The 22285-nt window shown below is 38.2% G+C and overlaps 1 protein-coding gene across 1 annotated transcript in view; it reads left to right on the forward strand.

Moving 5' to 3' along the window:
• Window positions 1-22285, forward strand: part of FAM13A (family with sequence similarity 13 member A) — a 311477-nt gene that overhangs the window by 171855 nt on the left and 117337 nt on the right. Inside the window, 1 exon segment of the mRNA XM_070372152.1 lies at window positions 14007-14170. Coding sequence (XP_070228253.1) covers window positions 14007-14170 — 164 coding nt within the window.

Raw genomic sequence — 22285 nt, forward strand, 5'->3', positions numbered from 1 at the left:
GCTGGGTACACGGATGCACAGCTATAAGACCACTTTCCCTAATTTCCCTGGCAGCTGTGTGTCACCATGACTAAATTTTGGCCAATAAAAGTAAGCAGTGGGATTTCTCTCTAAGGTGGGGTGGGAGGGGGCTTACCTTTCTTTCACTCTCCCTTCATTCTCCCTTCACTCTCTCTCTATCCCACAGTGTTTGCAACACAAACCAAAGTTTCTGCCCTCATGGAACTTACATCTGCTTGGGGGAAAAGACAAAAATTAACGAAAGTAGATACACAATGTGTTTGATGGTACTGGATGCAGTGGAAATAAGTAAAGTTCATTTCAAGTCACTTAGTCGTGTCTGACTCTTTATGACCCCATGGACTGTAGCACACCAGGCTTCCCTCTCCATCACCAACTCCTGGAGCTTACTCAAACTCATGTCCATCGAGTTGGTAATGCCATCCAACCATCTCATCCTCTGTCAGCCCCTTCTCTTCCCGCCTTCAATCTTTCCCAGCATCAGTGTCTTTTCAGATGAGTCAGTTCTTCACATCAGGTGGCCAAATTGGAGTTTCAGCTTCAGCATCAGTCCTTCCAATGAATATTCAGGACTGATTTAGTAGGGTCATGTTAATAGGGAGTGGGGCATTTTGCTGTTTATTCTGTACTGTCAGAGATAGCTCCACTGATAAGGCAGAATTTGAGGAAAATCTTACATCAGTTTGGATTAGGTGGTCTTTTTTGTTGTTGTTTGTTTTTTTTTTTACATAAAAGACCCTGATGCTGGGAAAGGTTGAAAGCAGGAAGAGAAGGGGACTGAATGACTGAACTGACTGACTGACTGAAAGAATCTGCCTGCAGTGTGGGAGACCTGGGTTCGATCCCTGGGTTGGGAAGATCCCCTGGAGGAGGGCCTGGCAACCCACTCCAGTATTCTTGTTTGGAGAATCCCCATGAACAGAGGACCCTGGAGGCTTACAGTCCATGGGGTCTCAAAGAGCTGGACATGACTGAGTGACTAAGCACACAAACCCCAAACAACCCTGACTTTAACAAGATAGAAATGTATTTCAGGACTTCCCTGGCATTCCAGTAGTTAAGACTCTGCATTCCCAATACAGGGAGCACGGTGAGTTCAGTCCCTGGTCAGGGAACTAAGATCCTGCATGCCACACAGCACAGCCAAAAGAAACAGAGCTATAAAAATATATTTCCTCCAAATGAGCAAAATCTGTAAGCCAGGCTAGGAGGGGTAATGAGGCTGTTGGAGGTCACTACAGAGCCAAGACCCTTTAGCTTACAGCTCCTCAGAGCTGCAGTGCAGAGCTCCCTGCCTGGGTGTTGCCATCTGCTTTCCCACCAGGCCACAGAAGGCGTGTTGCCGTCCTGCACTTCCATTAATCATTTAGTTTGCCCTGAATTTGACAGTTCATTACTTCATTTCTCACCTTCACTTTGGTCAGGAGAAGGGGGTTTTAATAGTCAAGTTTCCAATTCTCTGTACAATTCTGGACAAATCATTTCAGTTCTGTGACCCCTGTACATTATTTCTGGGATGATGGGATTAGAACAGACCTCTCATCAGCTTTAAAACTAAGTGATTAAAAGCCAATACAATATTGTAAAGTAATTAGCCTCCAATTAAAATAAATAAATTTATAATAAAAAAAACTAAGTGCTTCTAAAATAGTCATTTAATTTCTGACTCTTCCACCTATTTTTCTTGCGTGAACATGAAACTTGTGTGAGCAGCCATAATCAAGCAATTCAGTTATTTAATTTTAAGTTTATTTTTTCCATTTTAACACTTACCTTCAAAACCTTGAAGAGAAATTATTTACTTCTCGATAATTTTTTTTAATTCTGAATCAGCATACATTATTCTAAGGATTTTTTAAAAATTCACCTGCCCAGGATCTATTGGAGATGGAAATGGGAAATGAGGTGGTAGGATGAATTTTGGCAAGTGTACCACTTTTTAAAAATCTCCAAAGGATATTCTGATGTGCACCCCTGGGGAAGAAGCACTGCTTCCTGGCATTCCATCTAGCGTCAGTAGCATCCCTCTGGATCCCTGAGCATCCAGAGAACATTTTGTTGTAAGGCCCCATCACCCTCTAAGTTCACAAGAACTTGAGGCCAAAGGATTGCATTTAGGGTTGGATGTTAAACATTCCCATTGATTGATCATTGATTTTTATTAGAGATAAATGATCAAAATTTTCAAAGCAGATTTTTATATTACTAATAGAATGAGAATTTGTAGAAATCTTACATTTAAATTCCTAAACTACTCAGTTTACACACCTGAATTTTTTTCCTGATGAAAGACCTAAAGTCAGAAACTTGAACTTAGTAATGGCAGATGGAACTGTATTGATGCTAGTGAGAGGCCTCACCTTACTGCCATGTACAGATTTCTCTATGAGCAGCCCCTGAAAGATGAGACTTACTTGAGCCTAAGTCCCAGGCCACATGGCTCTACTACGGGGCTGCTTAGTTCAAGTAAATGCAGTTTCCTGGTGTTGCATTAATAATCCTCATGCTCTGTAAATTTAGATTCTACCCATTTCTTTACATAGCTCTTTTTCAACTAACTTAATTTTGAAACTGAATATAGATGGCACTTTTAAAATAAGAATAATTATGCTTACACAGTGGAATTAATCTGCTTTATGGTATCAATATTTGTAAAAGAAAGGTAGATACTATCAGTTCGTTCTGTTATTCATTTATTCATTATAGGAATATTTAACAGTCTTCTACTATTTACCAAATGCAACTCTAGGATGCAAGGCAACAGCAATTAACAAAACAGACAAAAAATTCTACTGTGATAGCCTGTAGCTTTTACAGAGGGGAGAGGAGGTGTGAGAAGAGTTAACCAAGTCCTAAGAGGTTTGTTACTTACTTGAGCCACACTGTGAAACCGTAATTAATCTGATCTATTACATTTCCCTGGGTTGGGATCAAACCTGTGTCTCCCACATTGTAGGCAGATGCTTCACCGTTATCTAAGCCACCAGGGAAGTCTAAATACATTTCAAGATGAACTTTTTATATTGTGAATTTTTTGTTTTTTCACATGTGAGTAATTTTTCTAATCAACTTAGTTAAGATGATTTTATACCAAGTATGGATTCACTCTAAAATTTAGATTAAGATGAGATTTTAATTAGTTATAATTTTACCATTGACCCATTTATACCAAAAAAAAAGAGAAAAAAAAGATATGCGCAAGAAGCTACCTTGCAAATTTTCTTAAAGCATGTTAATAACTTACTTTAAAAAAAAAAAAAAAAACCTGGAACATTAATTAACTTGCACTGTCAGTTTAGTTCAATCGTTCAGCCATGTCCTACTCTTTGCAACCCCACAGACTGCAGCACGCCAGGCTTCCCTATCCATTACCAACTCCCAGAGCTTGTTCAAACTCATATTCATTGAGTCGGTGATGCCATCCAACCATCTCATCCTCTGTCGTCCCCTTCTCCTCCTGCCTTCAGTCTTTCCCGGCATCAGGGTCTTTTCCAGTGAGTCAGTTCTTTGCATCAGGTGGCCAAAGTATTGGAGCTTCAGCTTTAGCATCAGTCCTTCCAATGATTATTCAAGACTTATTTCCCTTAGGATTGACTGGTTTAATCTTGCAGTCCAAGGGACTCTCAACAATCTTCTCCAGCATCACAGTTCAATAGCATCAATTCTTAGGTGCTCAGCTTTCTTTATGGTCCAACTCTCACATCCGTACATGACTACTGGAAAAACCATAGCTTTGACTAGATAGACCTTTCTCAGCAAAGTAATGACGTGGTCTGACAAAACATGGTCCACTGGAAAAGGGAATGGCAAACCACTTCAGTATTCTTGTCTTAAGAACCCCATGAACAGTACGAAAAGGCTTGCACTGTAGCTGGCTCATAAAAGATTGATCAGATTATTTATCAGGAGAATTGATAGCTGCTGTTTAATAAATAAGTCTCACTTCTGAAAAGCAAAATTTAAATCATTTTTGAGCAAAATCAAAGGCTTTTAAAATTTTTTCTAATTTAGAAGGTTTTAAAAAATGTTTAAGCTAAAAATGCCTTTTATAAAAAAATTAGAGCAAAACATGTGTTTCCTGGTACTTATTTCACCATTTCTTCCTCTGAAGGTGCTAAGTTTAATGAACGTGAAGGAAAAGCAAGAGGCTTTGTCCTCTTTGAACAAATGACAAGTGCAGGACAGAAAAGGTCAAGGATATTGAGAAAGTCCAGTGAACTTTATTTAGAAAGTCTAAATGTTAAATATTAACTTTTCTGCTTTCATCCTGCTATCAGTTTCCCTTCATCATTGAGCCTTGAGTGTAATTTTCTGCCCTGTTCTAATCTCCTCTTGAAGTACCTGATGGTGGAAAGAATAGACTTTTACCGTTTCAGAATTCAAGCACAGCACTCCTAAGACCAAAACATTAAAGTTTGTTAGACTTAAACTTTTAAAAATTATGTATTAATAATATAGTTTCATAATAGTGTGCCAAATTGTTATAAATTTTTCTACAGTTGATTCACATGCCCATCCCTTTTCTAGGAAGAAGCATAATAGGAAATACTCACCTATAAAAGTAAAGGGGGCTACAGGTTTCAGAGAGATTGGTCCCTGTCCACTAAACTGAGTCCCTCCTGTTTCTGAACTCACCTGCCATTGCTCGGTTTCAGAGCAGATAGCTCCTACCCCACACCTGCGCATGGCACAGAGTTGTGCCCTCACAGTTACAGATTTTACATGGATAAATATCAAAACAAGTGTTATTTTTTCATGTCTTTTCTTTTTAGTCACATCAGTGTTTCAGGGTAAATCAGATTGTGGCATCACAGACATGTTTTTCTGTGGTGCTGGATTCTTTGTTCAGTTTTTAAAGATTAGACCATGTTAAAAACCTTTGTAGTACTGATTAAGGCAGAATTTGGTTTTGGACCTTTGAAATTTATTCATGTATGTTTTATTTTTTGTTTGTTTTTAATTTTGTTAGTACAGTTAATTTATAGTGTTGTGTTAGTTTCAGGTATACAGCACAATGATTCAGATATATAGATATATAGATACTCATTTTCAGTTTCTTTTGCCTTATAGGTTATTACAAAATATTGAGTAGATTTCCCTGTGCTATACAATAGGTCTTTGTTGTCTATGTTATATGTAGCAGTGTGTATATCAGAGAAGGCAACGGCAACCCACTCCAGTACTCTTGCCTGGAAACTCCCATGGACCGAGAAGCCTGGTAGGCTGCAGTCTGTGGGGTCTGGAAAGTCAGACACGACTGAGCGACTTCACTTTCACTTTTCACCTTCCTGCATTGGAGAAGGAAATGGCAACCCACTCCAGTGTTCTTGCCTGGAGAATCCCAGGGATGGGGGAGCCTGGTGGGCTGCCGTCTATGGGATCGCACAGAGTCAGACACGACTGAAGTGACTTAGCAGCAGCAGTGCGTATATGTTAATCCCAAATTCCTAATTTATCCATCCTTCCAGCATCCCCTTTGGTAACCATAAGTTTGTTTTATGTATATTTTAGATATAGTATACCTAAATAACACAAGTATTATTAGATATATATATATATGCTTGTGTTAAGTCGCTTCAGTCATGTCCGACTCTGCGACCCTATGGACTGTAGCTCACAAGACTTCTCTGTTCATGGGAATTCTCCAGGCAAGAATACTGGAGTGGGTTGCCATGCACTCCTCCAGGGGATCTTCCTGACACAGGGATCAAACTCGTGTCCTCGTGTCTCCTGTGGTTCATGCAATGCAGGTGGATTCTTTACCACTGAGCCACCAGAGAAACCTATATGTATATGTGTATACACACACACACATTTACACACATTTTTATTTGCTAACTCACACTTATATATCACAGCACACTGTATTATCTATCATAACAAAACTTTTTCACAGCCCCATTAAACCTTTGTAGATATTTTAATGACTATACTTTCATCATATACATAGGCCATAATTACCTATTATAGTAATTTGTTTATTTAGAATGATTTTATTTGGAACATATTATAAATAAAAATATGATGAGCACATTTTCCAAATAGTTTCCTCGTATCTGATTTCTTTCCCCTAAGATCATATTGCTAGAATAGTTCAGTGGGTGCCACAGAGATAAATTTAAAGAAAGTGTTAATTACTAATGCCCTTAAGAAAAGAAGAAAATGGGTTGCATTATGAGATATAATGTGATTTTTATTAAAAAAAAAACCTTTTTTTCTTATAATTTAGCATTTAACTTATGACCAAATATACAGGGTGTGGTAAGCACAGGCCCTGAGGCCTGGCTCTCTGGGTTATAACTGTGTCTCTGCCACTTCCTCACTGGACAGACAACTCAAAGTATGCCTCAGTTTCCTCAGCTGTGAAATGGTAATAATTATAGTCCCTGCCTCTTTGAGTTGTTGTAAGAATTAATTAATGTATTTAATGTAATTAATTAATTAATATAAGGGTTAATTTATGTAAATCTCTTAGAACCATGCTAGCAGAGTGTCACTAAATATTTATAACACTAACAGCAATAGCATCTAAGAATATTTCTTAATTTTACATTTTCAAAGGTTTTTCTTCTGTTTCTATCTCCCTGGCATCTCAAATACTAACATATTTCAAATTACTTCTTAATTAAATTCTTTCATACCTGCAAGTACATGCACAGAATGCGCCTTTCTAAAGATTCCTAGAATTGTTAGTGTTTGAGTTGTACACATAAATCACGCGACATATGCCTAGATCCTTATCTCAAACAGCCAAAGGCAGAATGCTTAGCAAAATGTTTTTCATAGATGTTTGGAGGGCTTTAATAGTTTTCACCTTCAAGTACAAAAGTTATCACAAAGATCACTAAAATAAAGGAGCAAAAGTAGTGTGAATTCGTGGATATCTTCAATGGAAAAAGAAAGCTGTCTACCCTAGTCAGTATCCCAAACCCTTGGCCATTTTTCTGCTGTAGTCACGTGCTCTGAAACTGCAGGTGGGTCTCTTCAAAGGCATTCACTCTGTTTATTACAATAAGATATTTATTTTTATTGCAGTAAATCTGTGCCCCACAGGGCTTGCCTGAATCTCATGGAAAGTGAAAGTGATGATCACTCAGTCATGTCTGACTCTTTGCAACCCCATGGACAATACAGTCCATGGAATTCTCCAGGCCAGAATACTGGAGTAGATAGCCTTTCCCTTCTCCAGGGCATCTTCCCAGCTCAGGGATCAAAGCCAGGTCTCCCACATTGCAGGCAGATTCTTTACCAGCTGAGCCACAAGGGAAGTCCAGAACCTCACTGAGTCACTAGCAATTCTTGGGTAGATAAGGCAGGGCTGTGTGACCTCCTGACCCATTCTTGCTAAGTTCAGAGCTGATCTTGGCCCGTTATATGTTAACATGCCAATGACAAAAAGGGAGGACACAACCAGAAGAAAAGCATAGAGAAATGGCCTCCATATAGATTTCTTCTTCCTGTTCGCTCTGAAGCAGGGTTCCTCAAAGTCAGCTGTACTGATGGTTTGGAGCAGATAACTTTTTCATGGCAGGCTGTCCTGTGCACTGTAGAATGTTTAGTCACATCTCTGGCTTCTACTCACTAGTTTGCAATGTCACACACCCTTGCCCCTGTCATGTAGTTGCTGGTATCTGAATCCTAGTATGGCCTTCAGTTCTGTTCTGTTCCGTCGCTCAGTTATATCTGACTCTTTGCGACCCCATGAACCGCAGCACGCCAGGCCTCCCTGTCCATCACCAACCCCCGGAGTCCACTCAAACCCATGTCCATCGAGTTGGTGATGCCATCCAACCATCTCATCCTCTGTCGTCCCCTTCTCCTCTTGCCCTCAACCTTTCCCAGCATCAGGGTCTTTTCAAAAGAGTCAGCTCTTTGCATCACGTGGGTAAAGTATTGAAGTTTCAGCTTCAACATCAGTCCTTCCAATGAACACCCAGGACTGATCTCCTTTAGCATGGACTGGTTGGATCTCCTTGCAGTTCAAGGGACTCTCAAGAGTCTTCTCCAACACCACAGTTCAAAAGCATCAATTCTTCGGCGCTCAGTTTTCTTCACAGTCCAACTCTCACATCCATACATGACCACTGGAAAAACCATAGCCTTGACTAGATGGACCTTTGTTGACTAATGTCTCTGCTTTTTAATATGCTGTCTAGGTTGGTCATAACTTTCCTTCCAAGGAGTAAGCATCTTATAATTTCATGGCTGCAATCACCATCTGCAGTGATTTTGGAGCCCCCAAAAATAAAGTCTGCCACTGTTTCCACTGTTTCCCCATCTATTTGCCATGAAGTGATGGGACCAGATGCCATGATCTTAGTTTTCTGAATGTTGAGCTTTAAGCCAACTTTTCACTCTCCTCCTTCATTTTCATCAAAGGCTCTTTACTTCTTCTTCACTTTCTGCCATAAGGATGATGTCATCTGCATATCTGAGGTGATTGATATTTCTCCCGGCAATCTTGATTCCAGCTTTTCCTTCCTCCAGCCCAGCGTCTCTCATGATGTACTCTGCATTTAAGTTGAATAAGCAGGGTGACAATATACAGCCTTGCTGCTGCTGCTGGTGCTGCTAAGTCACTCAGTCATGTCCGACTCTGTGCGACTCCATGGATGGCAGCACACCAGGCTTCCCAGTCCCTGGGATTCTTCAGACAAGAACACTGGAGTGGGTTGCCATTTCCTTCTCCAGCGCATGAAAGTGAAAAGTGAACGTGAAGTCGCTCAGTCGTGTCCAACTCCTAGCAACCCCATGGACTGCAGCCTACCAGGCTTCTCCATCCATGGGATTTTCCAGGCAAGAGTACTGGAGTGGGTTGCCATTGCCTTCTCCATATACAGCCTTGATGTACGCCTTTTCCTATTTGGAACCAGTCTGTTGTTCCATGTCCAGTTCTAACTTTTCCTTCCTGACATGCATACAGGTTTCTCAAGAGGCAGGTCAGGTAATCTGGTATTCCCATCTCTTTCAGAATTTTCCACAGTATATTGTGATCCACACAGTCAAAGGCTTTGACATAGTCAATAAAGCAGAAATAGATGTTTTTCTGGAACTCTCTTGCTTTTTCGATGATCCAGCAGATGTTGGCAATTTGATCTCTTGTTCCTCTGCCTTTTCTAAAACCACCTTGAACATCTGGAAGTTCATGGTTCACGTATTGCTGAAGCCTGCCTTGGAGAATTTTAAGCATTATTTTACTAGCGTGTGAGATGAGTGCAATTGTGTGGTAGTTTGAGCATTCTTTGACATTGCCTTTCTTTGAGATTGGAATGAAAACTGACCTTTTCCAGTCCTGTGGCCACTGCTGAGTTTTCCAAATGTGCTGGCATATTGAGTGCAGCACTTTCATAGCATCATCTTTCAGGATTTGAAATAGCTCAACTGGAATTCCATCACCTCCACTAGCTTTGTTTGTAGTGATGCTTCCTAAGGCCCACTTGGCTTCACATTCCAGGATGTCTGGCTCTAGGTGAGTGATCACACCATCGTGATTATCTGGGTTGTGAAAATCTTTTTTGTACAGTTCTTCTGTGTATTCTTGCCAACTCTTCTGAATATCTTCTGCTTCTGTTAGGTCCCTACCATTTCTTTCCTTTACTGAGCCCATCTTTGCATGAAATGTTCCCTTGGTATCTCTAATTTTCTTGAAGAGGTCTCTCGTCTTTCCCATTCTATTGTTTTCCTCTATTTCTTTGCATTGATAGCTGAGCAAGGCTTTCTTATCTCTCCTTGCTATTCTTTGGAACTCTGCATTCAAATGGGTATATCTTTCCTTTTCTCATTTGCTTGTTGCTTCTCTTCTTTTCACAGCTATTTGCAAGGCCTCCTCAGACAGCCATTTTGCTTTTTTGCATTTCTTTTTCTTGGGGATGGTCTTGATTCCTATCTCTTGTACAATGTCAGAAACCTCCATCCATAGTTCATCAGGCACTCTGTCTATCAGATCTAGTCCCTTAATTCTATTTCTCATTTCCACTGTATAGTCATTAGGGATTTGACTTAGGTCATACCTGAATGGTCTAGTGGTTTTCTCCACTTTCTTCAATTTCAGTCTGAATTTGGCAATAAGGAGTTCATGATCCAAGCCACAGTCAGCTCCTGGTCTGGTTTTTGCTGACTGTATAGAGCTTCTCCATCTTTGGCTGCAAAGGATATAATCAATATGATTTCAGTGTTGACCATCTGGTGATGTCCATGTGTAGAGTCTTCTCTTGTGTTGTTGGAAGAGGATGTTTGCTATGACCAGTGTGTTCTCTTGGCAGAACTCTGTTAGCCTTTGCCCTGCTTCATTCTGTACTCGCAGGCCAAATTTGCCTGTTACTCCAGGTGTTTCTTGACTTCCTTCTTTGCATTCCAGTCCCCTATAATGAAAAGGACATCTTTTTTGGGTGTTAGTTCTAGAAGGTCTGTAGGTCTTCATAGAACTGTTCAACTTCAGCTTCTTCGGCTTTTATGGTCGGGGCGTAGACTTGGATTACCGTCATATTGAAAGGTTTGCTTTGGAAACAGAGATCATTCTGTCATTTTTGAGACTGCATCCAAGTACTGCATTTCAGACTCTTTTGTTGACCATGATGGCTATTCCATTTCTTCTAAGGGATTCCTGCCCACAGTAGTAGATATAATGGTCATCTGAGTTAAATTCACCCATTCCAGTCCATCTTAGTTCACTGATTCCTAGAATATCAATGTTCGCTCTTGCCATCTCCCGTTTGACCACTTCCAATTTGCCTTGATTCATGGACCTGACATTCCAGGTTCCTATGCAGTATTGCTCTTTAAAGCATCGAACCCTACTTCTATCACCAGTCACATCCACAACTGGGTATTGTTTTTGCTTTGGCACCATCCCTTCATTCTTTCTGGAGTTATTTCTCCACTGATCTCCAGTAGCATATTGGGCACCTCCCGACCTGGGGAGTTCATCTTTCAGTGTCCTATCTTTTTGCCTTTTCATGCTGTTCATTATGGAGGCTATTTTAATGTGAACTGGCAAAATCGAATAAGCTGCATGTTACCTTTTTGTACCTTAGAATATTTTTTTTGCATAAATTGTTGAATCAAATTTAGAACCCAAATTTTCACCAAACCTACATTCATTTCAATATTGAGAGAAAATGTACTACTTTTTCAGTGTTTTTTAATTGATATTTCATGTTTATTCTTATGAAAAGTCACATGAAAAATGAGCCCCTGTATGAAAAATATAATCACATGTATTTACATTTTTCATATTCTTTTGCTGTTTACCTGAGTATTTCTCTTGGAAGTACATATTGTTGGCTAATATAGCTATGAGCTATAGTTAGTTCATAATTTTTTAGAATTTTTCTTTGATTTTCATGAACTTAGGTATATTCTGCAGAGAAATGCAACTGAAGAGTTGATTGATAATCATCAGATTTGGGCAGATTTTACATAACAACTATACTAGTAAAGCCTAGCTTTTACTTAGTGTTTATTTTGTGTTAAATGTAACTCTTTGCTAAATTAGTTTCATGTAATCCTCATAGTAGTATGAATGTACTAAATATTTATGTTCATAATTTTCCCGTGTAATTTTTTAAACATTAAGCCTAATATTTAATTTTTTATTGGAGTATAATTGTTTTGCAATGTTGTGCTAGTTTCTGTTGTACAACAACATGAATCAGCTATATGGACACATATATTCCCTCCCTCCCTCCCTCCCACCCCTATCTCACCGCTCTAGGTCATCAAATCTCTGAGCTGAACTCCCTGTGCTATACAGCAGGTTCCCACTAGGTATCTATTTTGCACATGGTAGTGTATATATCGGAGAAGGCAATGGCACCCCACTCCAGTACTGTTGCCCGGAAAATCCCATGGATGGAGGAGCCTGGTAGGCTGCAGTCCATGGGGTCGCTAAGAGTCAGACACGACTGAGCGACTTCACTTTCACTTTTCACTTTCATGCATTGGAGAAGGAAATGGCAACCCACTCCAGTGTTCTTTCCTGGAGAATCCCATGGATGGAGAAGCCTGGTAGGCTGCAGTCCATGGGGTCGAACGGAGTCGGACACGACTGAAGCGACTTAGTAGTAGCAGCAGCAGTAGTAGTAGTAGTAGTCAGATCAGATCAGTTGCTCAGTCGTGTCCAACTCTTTACGACCCCATGAATCGCAGCACGCCAGGCCTCCCTGTCCATCACCAACTCCCGGAGTTCACTGAGACTCACGTCCATCAAGTCAGCAATGCCATCCAGCCATCTCATCCTCTGTCGTCCCCTTCTCCTCCTGCCCCCAATCCCTCCTGGCATCAGAGTCTTTTCCAGTGAATCAACTCTTCGCATGAGGTGGCCAAAGTACTGGAGTTTCAGCTTTAGCATCATTCCTTCCAAAGAAATCCCAGGGCTGATTACCTTCAGAATGGACTAGTGGTGTATATATATGTCAGTGGTACTCTCTTGTTACTCTTTTTAATTGTCCATTATCCTATCCTCTTGTTCACTCAGTGTCTTGGGAATATCTTGTAGTTGAGTGTCTGACAGTAAGTGTTTATTAATGGGTTTAAAACTTTGCTAGACTTTTTGCTTAAAATGTTGTTTTTAGTCACCAAGTCATGTCCCACTCTTTTGTGACCCCATGAACTGCCTGCCAGGCTCCTTTTTCCATGGGATTTCCCAGGCAAGAATACTAGAGTGGGTTGCCATTTCCTTCTCCATGGCATCTTCCCAACTCAGGGACAAAACTTGTGTCTCCTGCATTGGCAGGAGGAGTCTTTACCATTGAGCCATCAAGGAAGCCCAATAAAAATGTTACAAATAATATAAAGAAGAAGAAGGGGAAATCTGGTTGAGACCACGTGACCTAGAAACTCGAGATGACTAAGATTATGCTATTAGATGACATGCAATGAAGTATAGAGTGTGTGGTGGTGAGTTAACAGAAATTCAGAATTGGGAAAGGTTATTTAGACCTGACAGTAGTAGTTAGTGAAGCTCTGTGGTCAGTGTATTCTTATCTCAACTTCATAGGAAGTTAAGATTTGATTTGGTTGGTGATTGGTCAGTGATCAGCAGATGACATTCTAGGTGAAAGGACAAGGGAGAGACAGTCCTCAAGGTGAGAAAAAGCTTCCAGAGTAACAAATACAATTGATCCAAGTTTTTGAAAATTTCCTGCGATTCTGACATGATTTTTACACATTTTTAGGAAAAGAATATTGATCATATTCTCATATTTTCTGACTTAAAATAAGACAATGTGAGAGTATTTCTGGGGTTGGAGAGACCTCAGGTATAAAAGGTCTGTACTCTGAGTATTCATTTGGCATTTGTGTTGTCCGTGATTCCAGAGATAGAAGAAAAGTAAAAATATGTTATTTTTTGCATTTATTTCCTTAATTCAAAATGTATTACACCATGCTTTGCCCTACAAAAGATTACAATGGAAACTTGCAATCTGGTGTGTATTTTGCTTCTTGGTAGTGAATATTTCTGCATAACTGTCCCACACTGGAATTCTTTATTTCACTGGTTCTCATACTTATTTTCTTCTGCTTCTTTCTAGCTATTTATTCTATTCTTCTAGGTTGCTGTCTTATATACTCTCATAATCTCTCATTACATAGAATAGTTATTTCTAAGGAGGCATTAGGCCTGGGGAAAATTGGTTTGAGAGTCCAGGAGAGGTGTGTGGATCATATATGGTTTGAAAGTTCCCCTCAGAAATATTGGTATCACCCCTTTACTGTACCCTTTGCTATGGGGAACACATGTATACCTGTGGCGGATTCATTTTGATATTTGGCAAAACTAATACAATTATGTAAAGTTTAAAAATAAAATAAAATTAGAAAAAAAAAGAATTTTTATACACATTTTTATTTCTATATCTCAGTTGATATTTTTCTGGAGTATGATTAATAGATTATTAATGAATTCAAATAAACTGTCTTCAGTGTCTTAACTGGAAGGTTTTTTAAAACTCCTTTCTCTCTCTTTTTCTAATTTTGTGTTTTAGATCCGCAAATCCAGTAGTGAGGGATCTATTTGGACCCACAGGGTACCACACCCAGAGCTGTCTGAGGGCGTTCCTCAGGTCAGCCTGCAGCTAAGTCGGAGAAAATCCTGCTGGGATGACACGAGTTCAGCAGAGGATGCTAATGCTACCAAGTTGCTGTCCAGGTTAGCATGTTTCTTTTGTTTACATGTCGTGTATGGCCATCTGTGCTAAGGTACAAGGCCCTCATCTGTAGGTGTGTTTACACATATCTACCACCAGGGTCATCAGGATACAGATCAGTGAAACTGTTTAAAATTTACCATAACTTTTGAAAATGTTCTGATCTTATCACAGAAGCATTCCTGGTTTGTTATATTTTGTTTTCTGGATTAAAACAGATTATTTAGTCAGTCAGTCTATGCTAGCCTCACATTAAATGTTGGAAGAGTTCTTTTCTGGATGCCTTTCATAATATGTTCAGTGGCCAATATTATCTGCAGTGGGGATTTTACAGTTGTTACTAGAACCAACTCTCACTAACACATTGTTAATATTGCCTTTTAAGCATTAGATTGCATGTTAAACCTAAAAGCAAACTTCATTGATATACTTGAGGACAAAGGCATATAATTTTCTTAAAATAGGTAAAATGGGGTCTGAATCTTTTTTACTCCTAACATATAGAATTTTTCCTTTTAAAAGTTTTTCATCTTTTTTTGTAACTTACAACCTATTTCTATAATTTAAAAAAATCACTACAATAAATTTCACTAAGAATAAAATTTAAATCCTTTCTATGTCTTTGTAGTAACAGAATAGATAGTGTGCCACTTTTTATTTCAAAAATGAACTTATGGAACTGTTTTCATTTGCAGTTGCTTTCTAGAACAAGTTTTTATTTAGTTCATAAATTTGAACCAGGAAAAAATAGTGTGTGTGTGTGTGTGTGTGTGTTTTGTACACATACACAGCTTTCTCTAAATATTTTCTTAGGGAAGTTTCCATTTTTCTCCTTAACAATTTATTGGTTGATTCAGTCTTAACCACAAGGTGTGGCATTGTGTATTAAATATATTGCATGCCCTTATTCTCTAAATACAGTATTCATTTTGATTTTCCAACTTTTTTCCAAAGATTTGTCAAGAAGCATTTCATCAGGGCTTTTCATAGTATTGATTTATTTTTTAGTTGCTCCTACTAAAGAAAAAAAAAAAGGCAATTCAGCAAAATCTATTTTTGTCAGTCCTATCTGATAAGCTTGATTGACTTTACAAAGCAGTGAATAAAGTCATTCTGTTTGCACTTACTAAAATCATTGCAACATATTTATACATAACAGTTTGATTTTCAACAAAATTACAGTATCAATTTTAACAACAAAGATAACACTAAGAAAGAACCTTTGGCACTGAAATGCCACTTCCTCCAGAATGAGGAAGTGTCCTGTGATTTTTCAACAATAAGTTTGATTTCTAGAGCTTTAAGAGTTGGTTTTTGGCTAACAGTGTGTTCTTGATAACTTGAAATTTTTAGAGTTTAGACCTTGTTCAGTAGTTTTTCCCAGGTTGGCTGACTTTGATCATTTTTCTTCTTAGTTTCAAATCTTAAACATTTGCTTCTTGAGATGTAACAGAAGTATGAATTTTTATCAGCAAGAGTTCATTATTTTTCTACTCTTCAGATAGTAGCAGTAAAAATAAAAGCATAAGGAAGTAACACACTTTAAAATGTGATATTTTGAGAGTTCAGAGAGGAGTTCACTATCATTTATTGCAATTGACTGACTTCTATCTTGAAAAATTATTTATGTATATGAATAACATTTTTCTGTATTTCTGTAATAGTCTAAAACTGGCTTTGAGGATGTTCAGTTCAGATGCTCAGTTGTGTCTGACTCTTTGCAACCCCATGGACTGCAGCATGCCAGGCCTCCCTATCCATCACCAGTTCCCGGAGTTTACTCAAACTCGTATCTGTTGAGTTGGTGATGCCATCCAACCATCTCATCCTCTGTTGACCCCTCTCCTCCTGCCTTCAATCTTTCCCAGCATCAGGGTCTTTTCAGATGAGTCAGTTCTTCCCACCAAGTGGCCAAAGTATTGGATCTTCAGCATCAGTCCTTCCAGTGAATATTCATGACTGATTTCCTTTAGGATGGACTGGTTGGATCTTCTTGCAGTCCAGGGGACTCTCAAGAGTCTTCTCCAACACAACAGTTCAAATCCTATAAAAAAACAATGACTTTTCTAGTCTTCATAGAATCTTTCTCTCAGAATGGCATGAGAAAAGCTTAGGAATAAACTATCTTTTGATTTTGTTAGAGCTCAGTGGAGCTGTTTTATACTGACTTCCCAGCCAAAGACAGAGGTGCTTAGTGATAGGTTCACTTCATTCAGTAAAGACATTTAGCTAGTCCGTTTATATCTTCTAAAACTGACAGCAGCAATTCCTAAAATATTGTCAAAAATTCTTTTTTTTTTTTTTTTTTTGTAATCCAGATGCTTGCATTACCAAAATTCACAGTAGTCTGAAAGGCATAACCTCTATTCTGACATGCCAACTCTGAAAGAATAAATGTCATCATTCTCCACGTTGTAAGTACAGTGCTTAAATTTGGCAGGTCAGAGACACACACAGAAATGAGGATGTTGTTGGACAGGTGCATCCCTTAAGCAAGTCTGGAACATTCCAGTTCTTCTCCCTACATGGTAGTAATCTTATTTTGCTCCTTTTAAAAATATCAAGAACAGTACTTGTTTTGTCATTTACACAAGAACTAAACTCTAAGTATTAACTTGTATGTTAGTAAGCAGGCTGTTTAAAAATTCTTCTGGAAGAGAAAGTCACACATCCATCCTAAAAAGAGAAAGGAAAAATACACAGTATATGTAAAGTTTAAGATGTTAAAATGATTTAACATTTCAGGGATAGCAATATTATCTATTTCAACATGTGACATAGATAAATGATCATTTTTCATGTTTCTAACACTGTACTATATTATTTTCAGAATTTAATTTTAGAACTTAGGATTAATATTTCTAGTCTTTTATATGTTTAACAATATTTATTATAATGTTTTATTTGAAAGGTTATGCATTTCCTTGAATGTGTGATGTTTCTTAAAGGCCAAAAAAAATTTCTAGTTTTGTTCTGTAAAGTCAAAGTGTAGAGTCAAAAAACTGTATGTATGTTGTACGATTCCCTTTATATGAGATGGCCAGAAAAGGCAAATTTATAGAAACAGAGGTAGATTTGTGATTGTCTGGAAGCCAGGAGGGGACTGTGAATGTATAGGAGATTAGTTATACATGCCTGCTGCTGCTGCTGCTAAGTCGCGTCAGTCATGTCCGACTCTGTGTGACCCTGTAGACGGCAGCCCACCAGACTTCTCTGTCCCTGGGATTCTCCAGGCAAGAACACTGGAGTGGGTTGCCATTTCCTTCTCCAGTGCATGAAAGTGAAAAGTGAAAGGGAAGTCGCTCAGTCATGTTTGACTCTTCGCGATCCCATGGACTGTAGCCTACTAGGCTCCTCCGTCCATGGGATTCTCCAGGCAAGAGCACTGGAGTGGGGTGCCATTAGAGGAGCCTTATTTAAGGCAGTGAAAACGTTCTGAAACTCTTTTAGGGTGATAGCTACACCACTTGGTAAAATTACTAAAAATCATTAAACTGTGTACTTGAAAAGGTAGATTTTATGATATGTAAATACACCTCGGTAACATTGTTTTGAAAAATACAAATACAAAAGAATATTGGAGTGAGGAGAAGTGGATATGTTTTAACAAGAAATGAAACACATGAAAAGATGCTGAATGTTACTCATTTTTAGAGAAATACAAATCAAAACTACCATGAGGTATCATTGCACCCTGGTCAGAAGGGCCATCATGAAAAAGTCCACAAACAATCAATGCTGAAGAGGCTGTGGAGAAAAGGGAACCCTCTAACACTGTTGGTCGGAATGCAAATTGATACAGCCACTATGGAGAACAGTGTGGAGATTCCTTAAAAAACTAGGAGTAAAACTGCCATATGATCCAGCAATCCCACTACTGGGCATATACCCGAGGAAACCATAATTGAAATGGCCTGGCTTTAATTCTGCTTCACTGAAATCCCAGAGGCAATTCTGTCAGCCCAGGAACCCAACAGAAGAATGTGTTTACCTGCCAAAACCAATCTATAAAGACCAGAATATGTGTTTGCTCCTTCAAATGCACAGATACCAATACATGGCTACACAGATCATGGAGAATCAGACAAACATGATATCACAAAAGGAAACTAGTAAAGCCCCAATAACCAAACCAAGTAAATGGAAATAGACAAGTTTTCTAAAAAGAATTTTTTAAAATTATGTTTTAAAAGCTTATTGAGATGCAAGAGAACATTGATAGACAACTAAATAAAATTTAAAAAACAGTACTTAATAGATCAAGGAGTATAATAGAGAAATAGAAACCATGAAAGGAGTCAAACAGAAATCCTAGAGCTGAAGACTACAATGACAGAACCAAAAATTTGATAGAGTTTCAACAGTGCAGACTTAATTGTGAAGAATAAAGAATCAGCCAACTTGAAAATAGGTTATTTAGCTTTAGTTGTAGGAACAAAAAAAAAAGAATGCAAAAGTGTGACAAAATCATTCAAGACCTAGAGAACACCATTAAAGAAATGAATATACACGACTTAGAAGTCCAAACAGGAGAAAGAGAAAGAAAGAAGAAATCTTATTTTAAAAATAATGGCTGAAAAATTTCTGAATCTTAAAAAGGATATGGATATCCAGATGAAGCTAAAAGAACCCAGAACAAGGTTACTTTGGAACATGTTATACAAATTGTCAGAAGTCAAAGGCCAAAAGAGACTCTTGAAAGGAGTATGACAGAAAACAACTCACCACATACAAAGCAACCCCAGAAGGCTGTAAGTGGATTTTTTGGCATGACCCTTGTAGGCCAGGAGCAAATAGGATGATATATTTTTCTTGTGAAAGAAAAATTTGCCAACCAGGACAGTCTGACAAAACTGTCCTTCAGAAAAAGGGTTAAAATATTCAGTTAGAAGATAAGTAAGCTCTGGGCATCTAATGCTCTGCTTGATGATAGTTAACAGTACTGTGTTGTATACTTGAAATTTGCTAAGAGAGTCAATCTTAATTGGTCTCACCAGAAAAACTAAACTGTAGCCGTGAGATGATGGATATGTTAATTTGCCTGTTTGTGGTAATCAGCTTACAATGTATACCATCAGGGCCAGATCACACTTATATACCTTAAAGATATACAATTTGTATTTGTCAATTATACCTCGGTAATGTTAGAAAAAATTACATAGCATACATGTAACATTTTGGTCTGCGTTACAGTTTTGTCAGGTGACCCTGTAAAAATATTTCAGGTCTGAAAAGTAACCTTGGATGAAGAAACCATGATTCTTAAAAGGTTGTTCATTTAACAGGTATTTATTGAGTTAGGTGAATTATTGAAGGTCACATAGTTAGTTGACAGGCTGAGATTAATATATGTCTTCTGATTGTTTTCCAGTCATTTCCCACCTACCTTCTACCTTGATTTACTTCACCTTTCATGTCTTTATACTTCTCTCTTCAACCTGATTGTGACTTTCTGAATTAGAGGGACTGAGTCTTACTAGGTTTTGTTTGTTTTTTTTTTTTGCATTCATGATAGTACCTACTAGTCATACACTTAGCCGATCCTGCCATAGTCATTATTCTTGTAATATTATTATAGGTGCTCAATTTGAATTTAAATTCTACTATCTTTATCTTGACTGACTTAAACTTCTCTGAGATTGAGGTCTGATTCTAAAATGGTAGAATTTTATGTGTCAGTTCTCTTTCCTATGGTCCTTGGAAAGTGTTCTTCGGGAAACGTTCCCAAGGGAACCCTGTACTGCCCACGCTTGAAGATGCCACAGAATTCCAGACAGCTGTACTCTCTCATCATCCTCACTAACTTTCTGTGCTGTCTTCCCATGGGATGGGTCTCTGGCCCTGATGGTGCATTTCTATCAGTGATGTGCTGCTTATTTATGTAGGAGAAGTTCATTGTTTTATGAGGCTCATTACCTCTGTGTGCAGCTCTCCACCCTTGTGGCAGAAATTGTGTCTTGTAATGTTTGCTAGATGATTCTTCATATTTTAGTCACATTACAGTAGTAGATCTCATAAGATTCAGATGTCTAATGATTAATAATTAATCAGTATTCAATAATATTCGCTGTACCCATTGTCCTTCAAGATAGCTTATCTATTAATCCTGGCAGTTAGCTATGACTTTCTTCATTTCTGAAGTCCAGCCAGCCCCAGAAAGCAGCCATAATTATCCTGTGTTTGTACTTCATAAAGGGCACTCCAGTTACTTCCTGAACGTCTTATCTGTTCCCTGGAATGCTTCACTCTCTGCTACTTGGAAAAAATGTTTGCAAATTTTTAAGTGACAAGTAAGGCTGAAATAAAATTAGGATTCTTAGCTACAAGATTCATAAGCATATCATGTACAGTGTAATTTGAAAAACTACCAAATATAAATGTGCTGCTGACTCCGCAAGGTTTCCTGCGATAAGTCCCGTATGAGGAAAGGAAAGTCTAAAAACCACTTTGTGAAAAGCATAGTGGTAAGCCTAACCACACAGTTGACTTACAGAGTTACTATTTTTTGAAGTGTTCAGACTCCTTGGCCTTCATAACAAAGATTTATAGGAAAGTAGGTTTGAAATGTCCCCAAGGCCCCAGGCTGTATTAGATAAAAATATCTAACTCTATTTCTAAAGATAGTTCCCTAATCTATTCTTTACCGCCACTAGCTCCCATAATAAATATTCCAGGGTCATCTTAGATAAACTCTCTCATATACATTGAATAACTATTAAACATATTTCTAGTATTTTTAATCACCTTTTTCCCTATAATTTAAAATCAAAGTCTCTAATATTTCTCTAGTTATTTTGATGGTTAAAAACAGCAATTTATCCATTCACCAAGTCTGCCACTCAATACAGTTGCTCTATTCAAGTTTTTGCATTTCACTAGAATGCAAATTTCAATTTGAATTTTTTTTTTTTTTACTAAACTCTATTTATAGTATGAGTGGTTGGTGAAAGGGAAGGTAAATAATGCTAAAGAAATTTATTATGATGTTTGCAGATCATTCCCAGTAGCATGTAAATTACCAGAGTATATCAGGACTGCTGTGGTGTTCGTTGAAATTATTTTAGTAATTCTAAGTCTACAAGCTTTTATTGGGCACATTCTTTGTACTGCACATTTTGTGCTGGGCCCTGAGAAGTCAAAGAGGACTAGGGAACAGTCTCTAACGTTCAGGGGTCTCCTAGTCCATTAAGTGAGGCAACTTATATGTGGTTAACAATGGTATGAAATGCAGAAGGTTTAAAAGTGACATAATAGATATGTTATAAAAGCAAAGAGGACTTCTCACTGAATAAATGTCAAGTCATTCAAGGCCTTTAGAAACACGGCTCATCCAATCTTCTTGACTTACTCTTTATCAGTTCTTTATTCTACTAAACCCAGGTTACATTGCAACCACATTAACCATATATCCCAGTGGTTCCACACATCTGTATCTTTCTTGATGTGTTCTCTTTATCTGGAGTGTCCTTATTCCACTTTGTCAGTGGTCAATTTTCATCTCCTCTAGGAAGCTCCCATTAACTCTTGCCATTTCGTATAAGTAGAATCACAGAATACATGCCCTTCTGGATCTACCTTCTTTCACTTATCATATGCTTTAGAGGTTCATTCATATGAATGAAATATCAGTATGTCATTCCTTATGACTTAAATAATATCCCATTGTATTAATGTGTACACCACATTTTTAATTCATCAGTTGATGGACATTGGGATTGCTTTCACTTTGGGGCTATTACAGATAATGCTAGTATGAATATTTGTGTGCAAGTCTTTCTCTGGACATATTTTCTGTTCTCTTGAGTATATGCCTAGGGATGGAATTTCTGGATCATATGGTAAGTCTGTTTGATTTCTTGAAGAACTGATAAGCTGTTTCTCAAAGTGACTGCTTCATTTTGCATTCCCATTGGCAATGTATGATGTTTCCAGTTTCTTCACATCCTTACCAACGCCTGTAATTGTCTTTTTATTGTAATCATTCTGATGGGTGTGGAACGGTCTCTCATTGTGGTTTTGATTTGTGTTTCCCTAATGACTAATGATGTTGAGCACTTTTTCATGTGTTTATTAGCCATTTGTATATCTTCTTTGGAGAAATGTCCATTCAAATTCCT

This window comes from Bos mutus, chromosome 6 (genome assembly GCF_027580195.1).
Source record: "Bos mutus isolate GX-2022 chromosome 6, NWIPB_WYAK_1.1, whole genome shotgun sequence".
NCBI classification, from domain to species: domain Eukaryota; kingdom Metazoa; phylum Chordata; class Mammalia; order Artiodactyla; family Bovidae; genus Bos; species Bos mutus.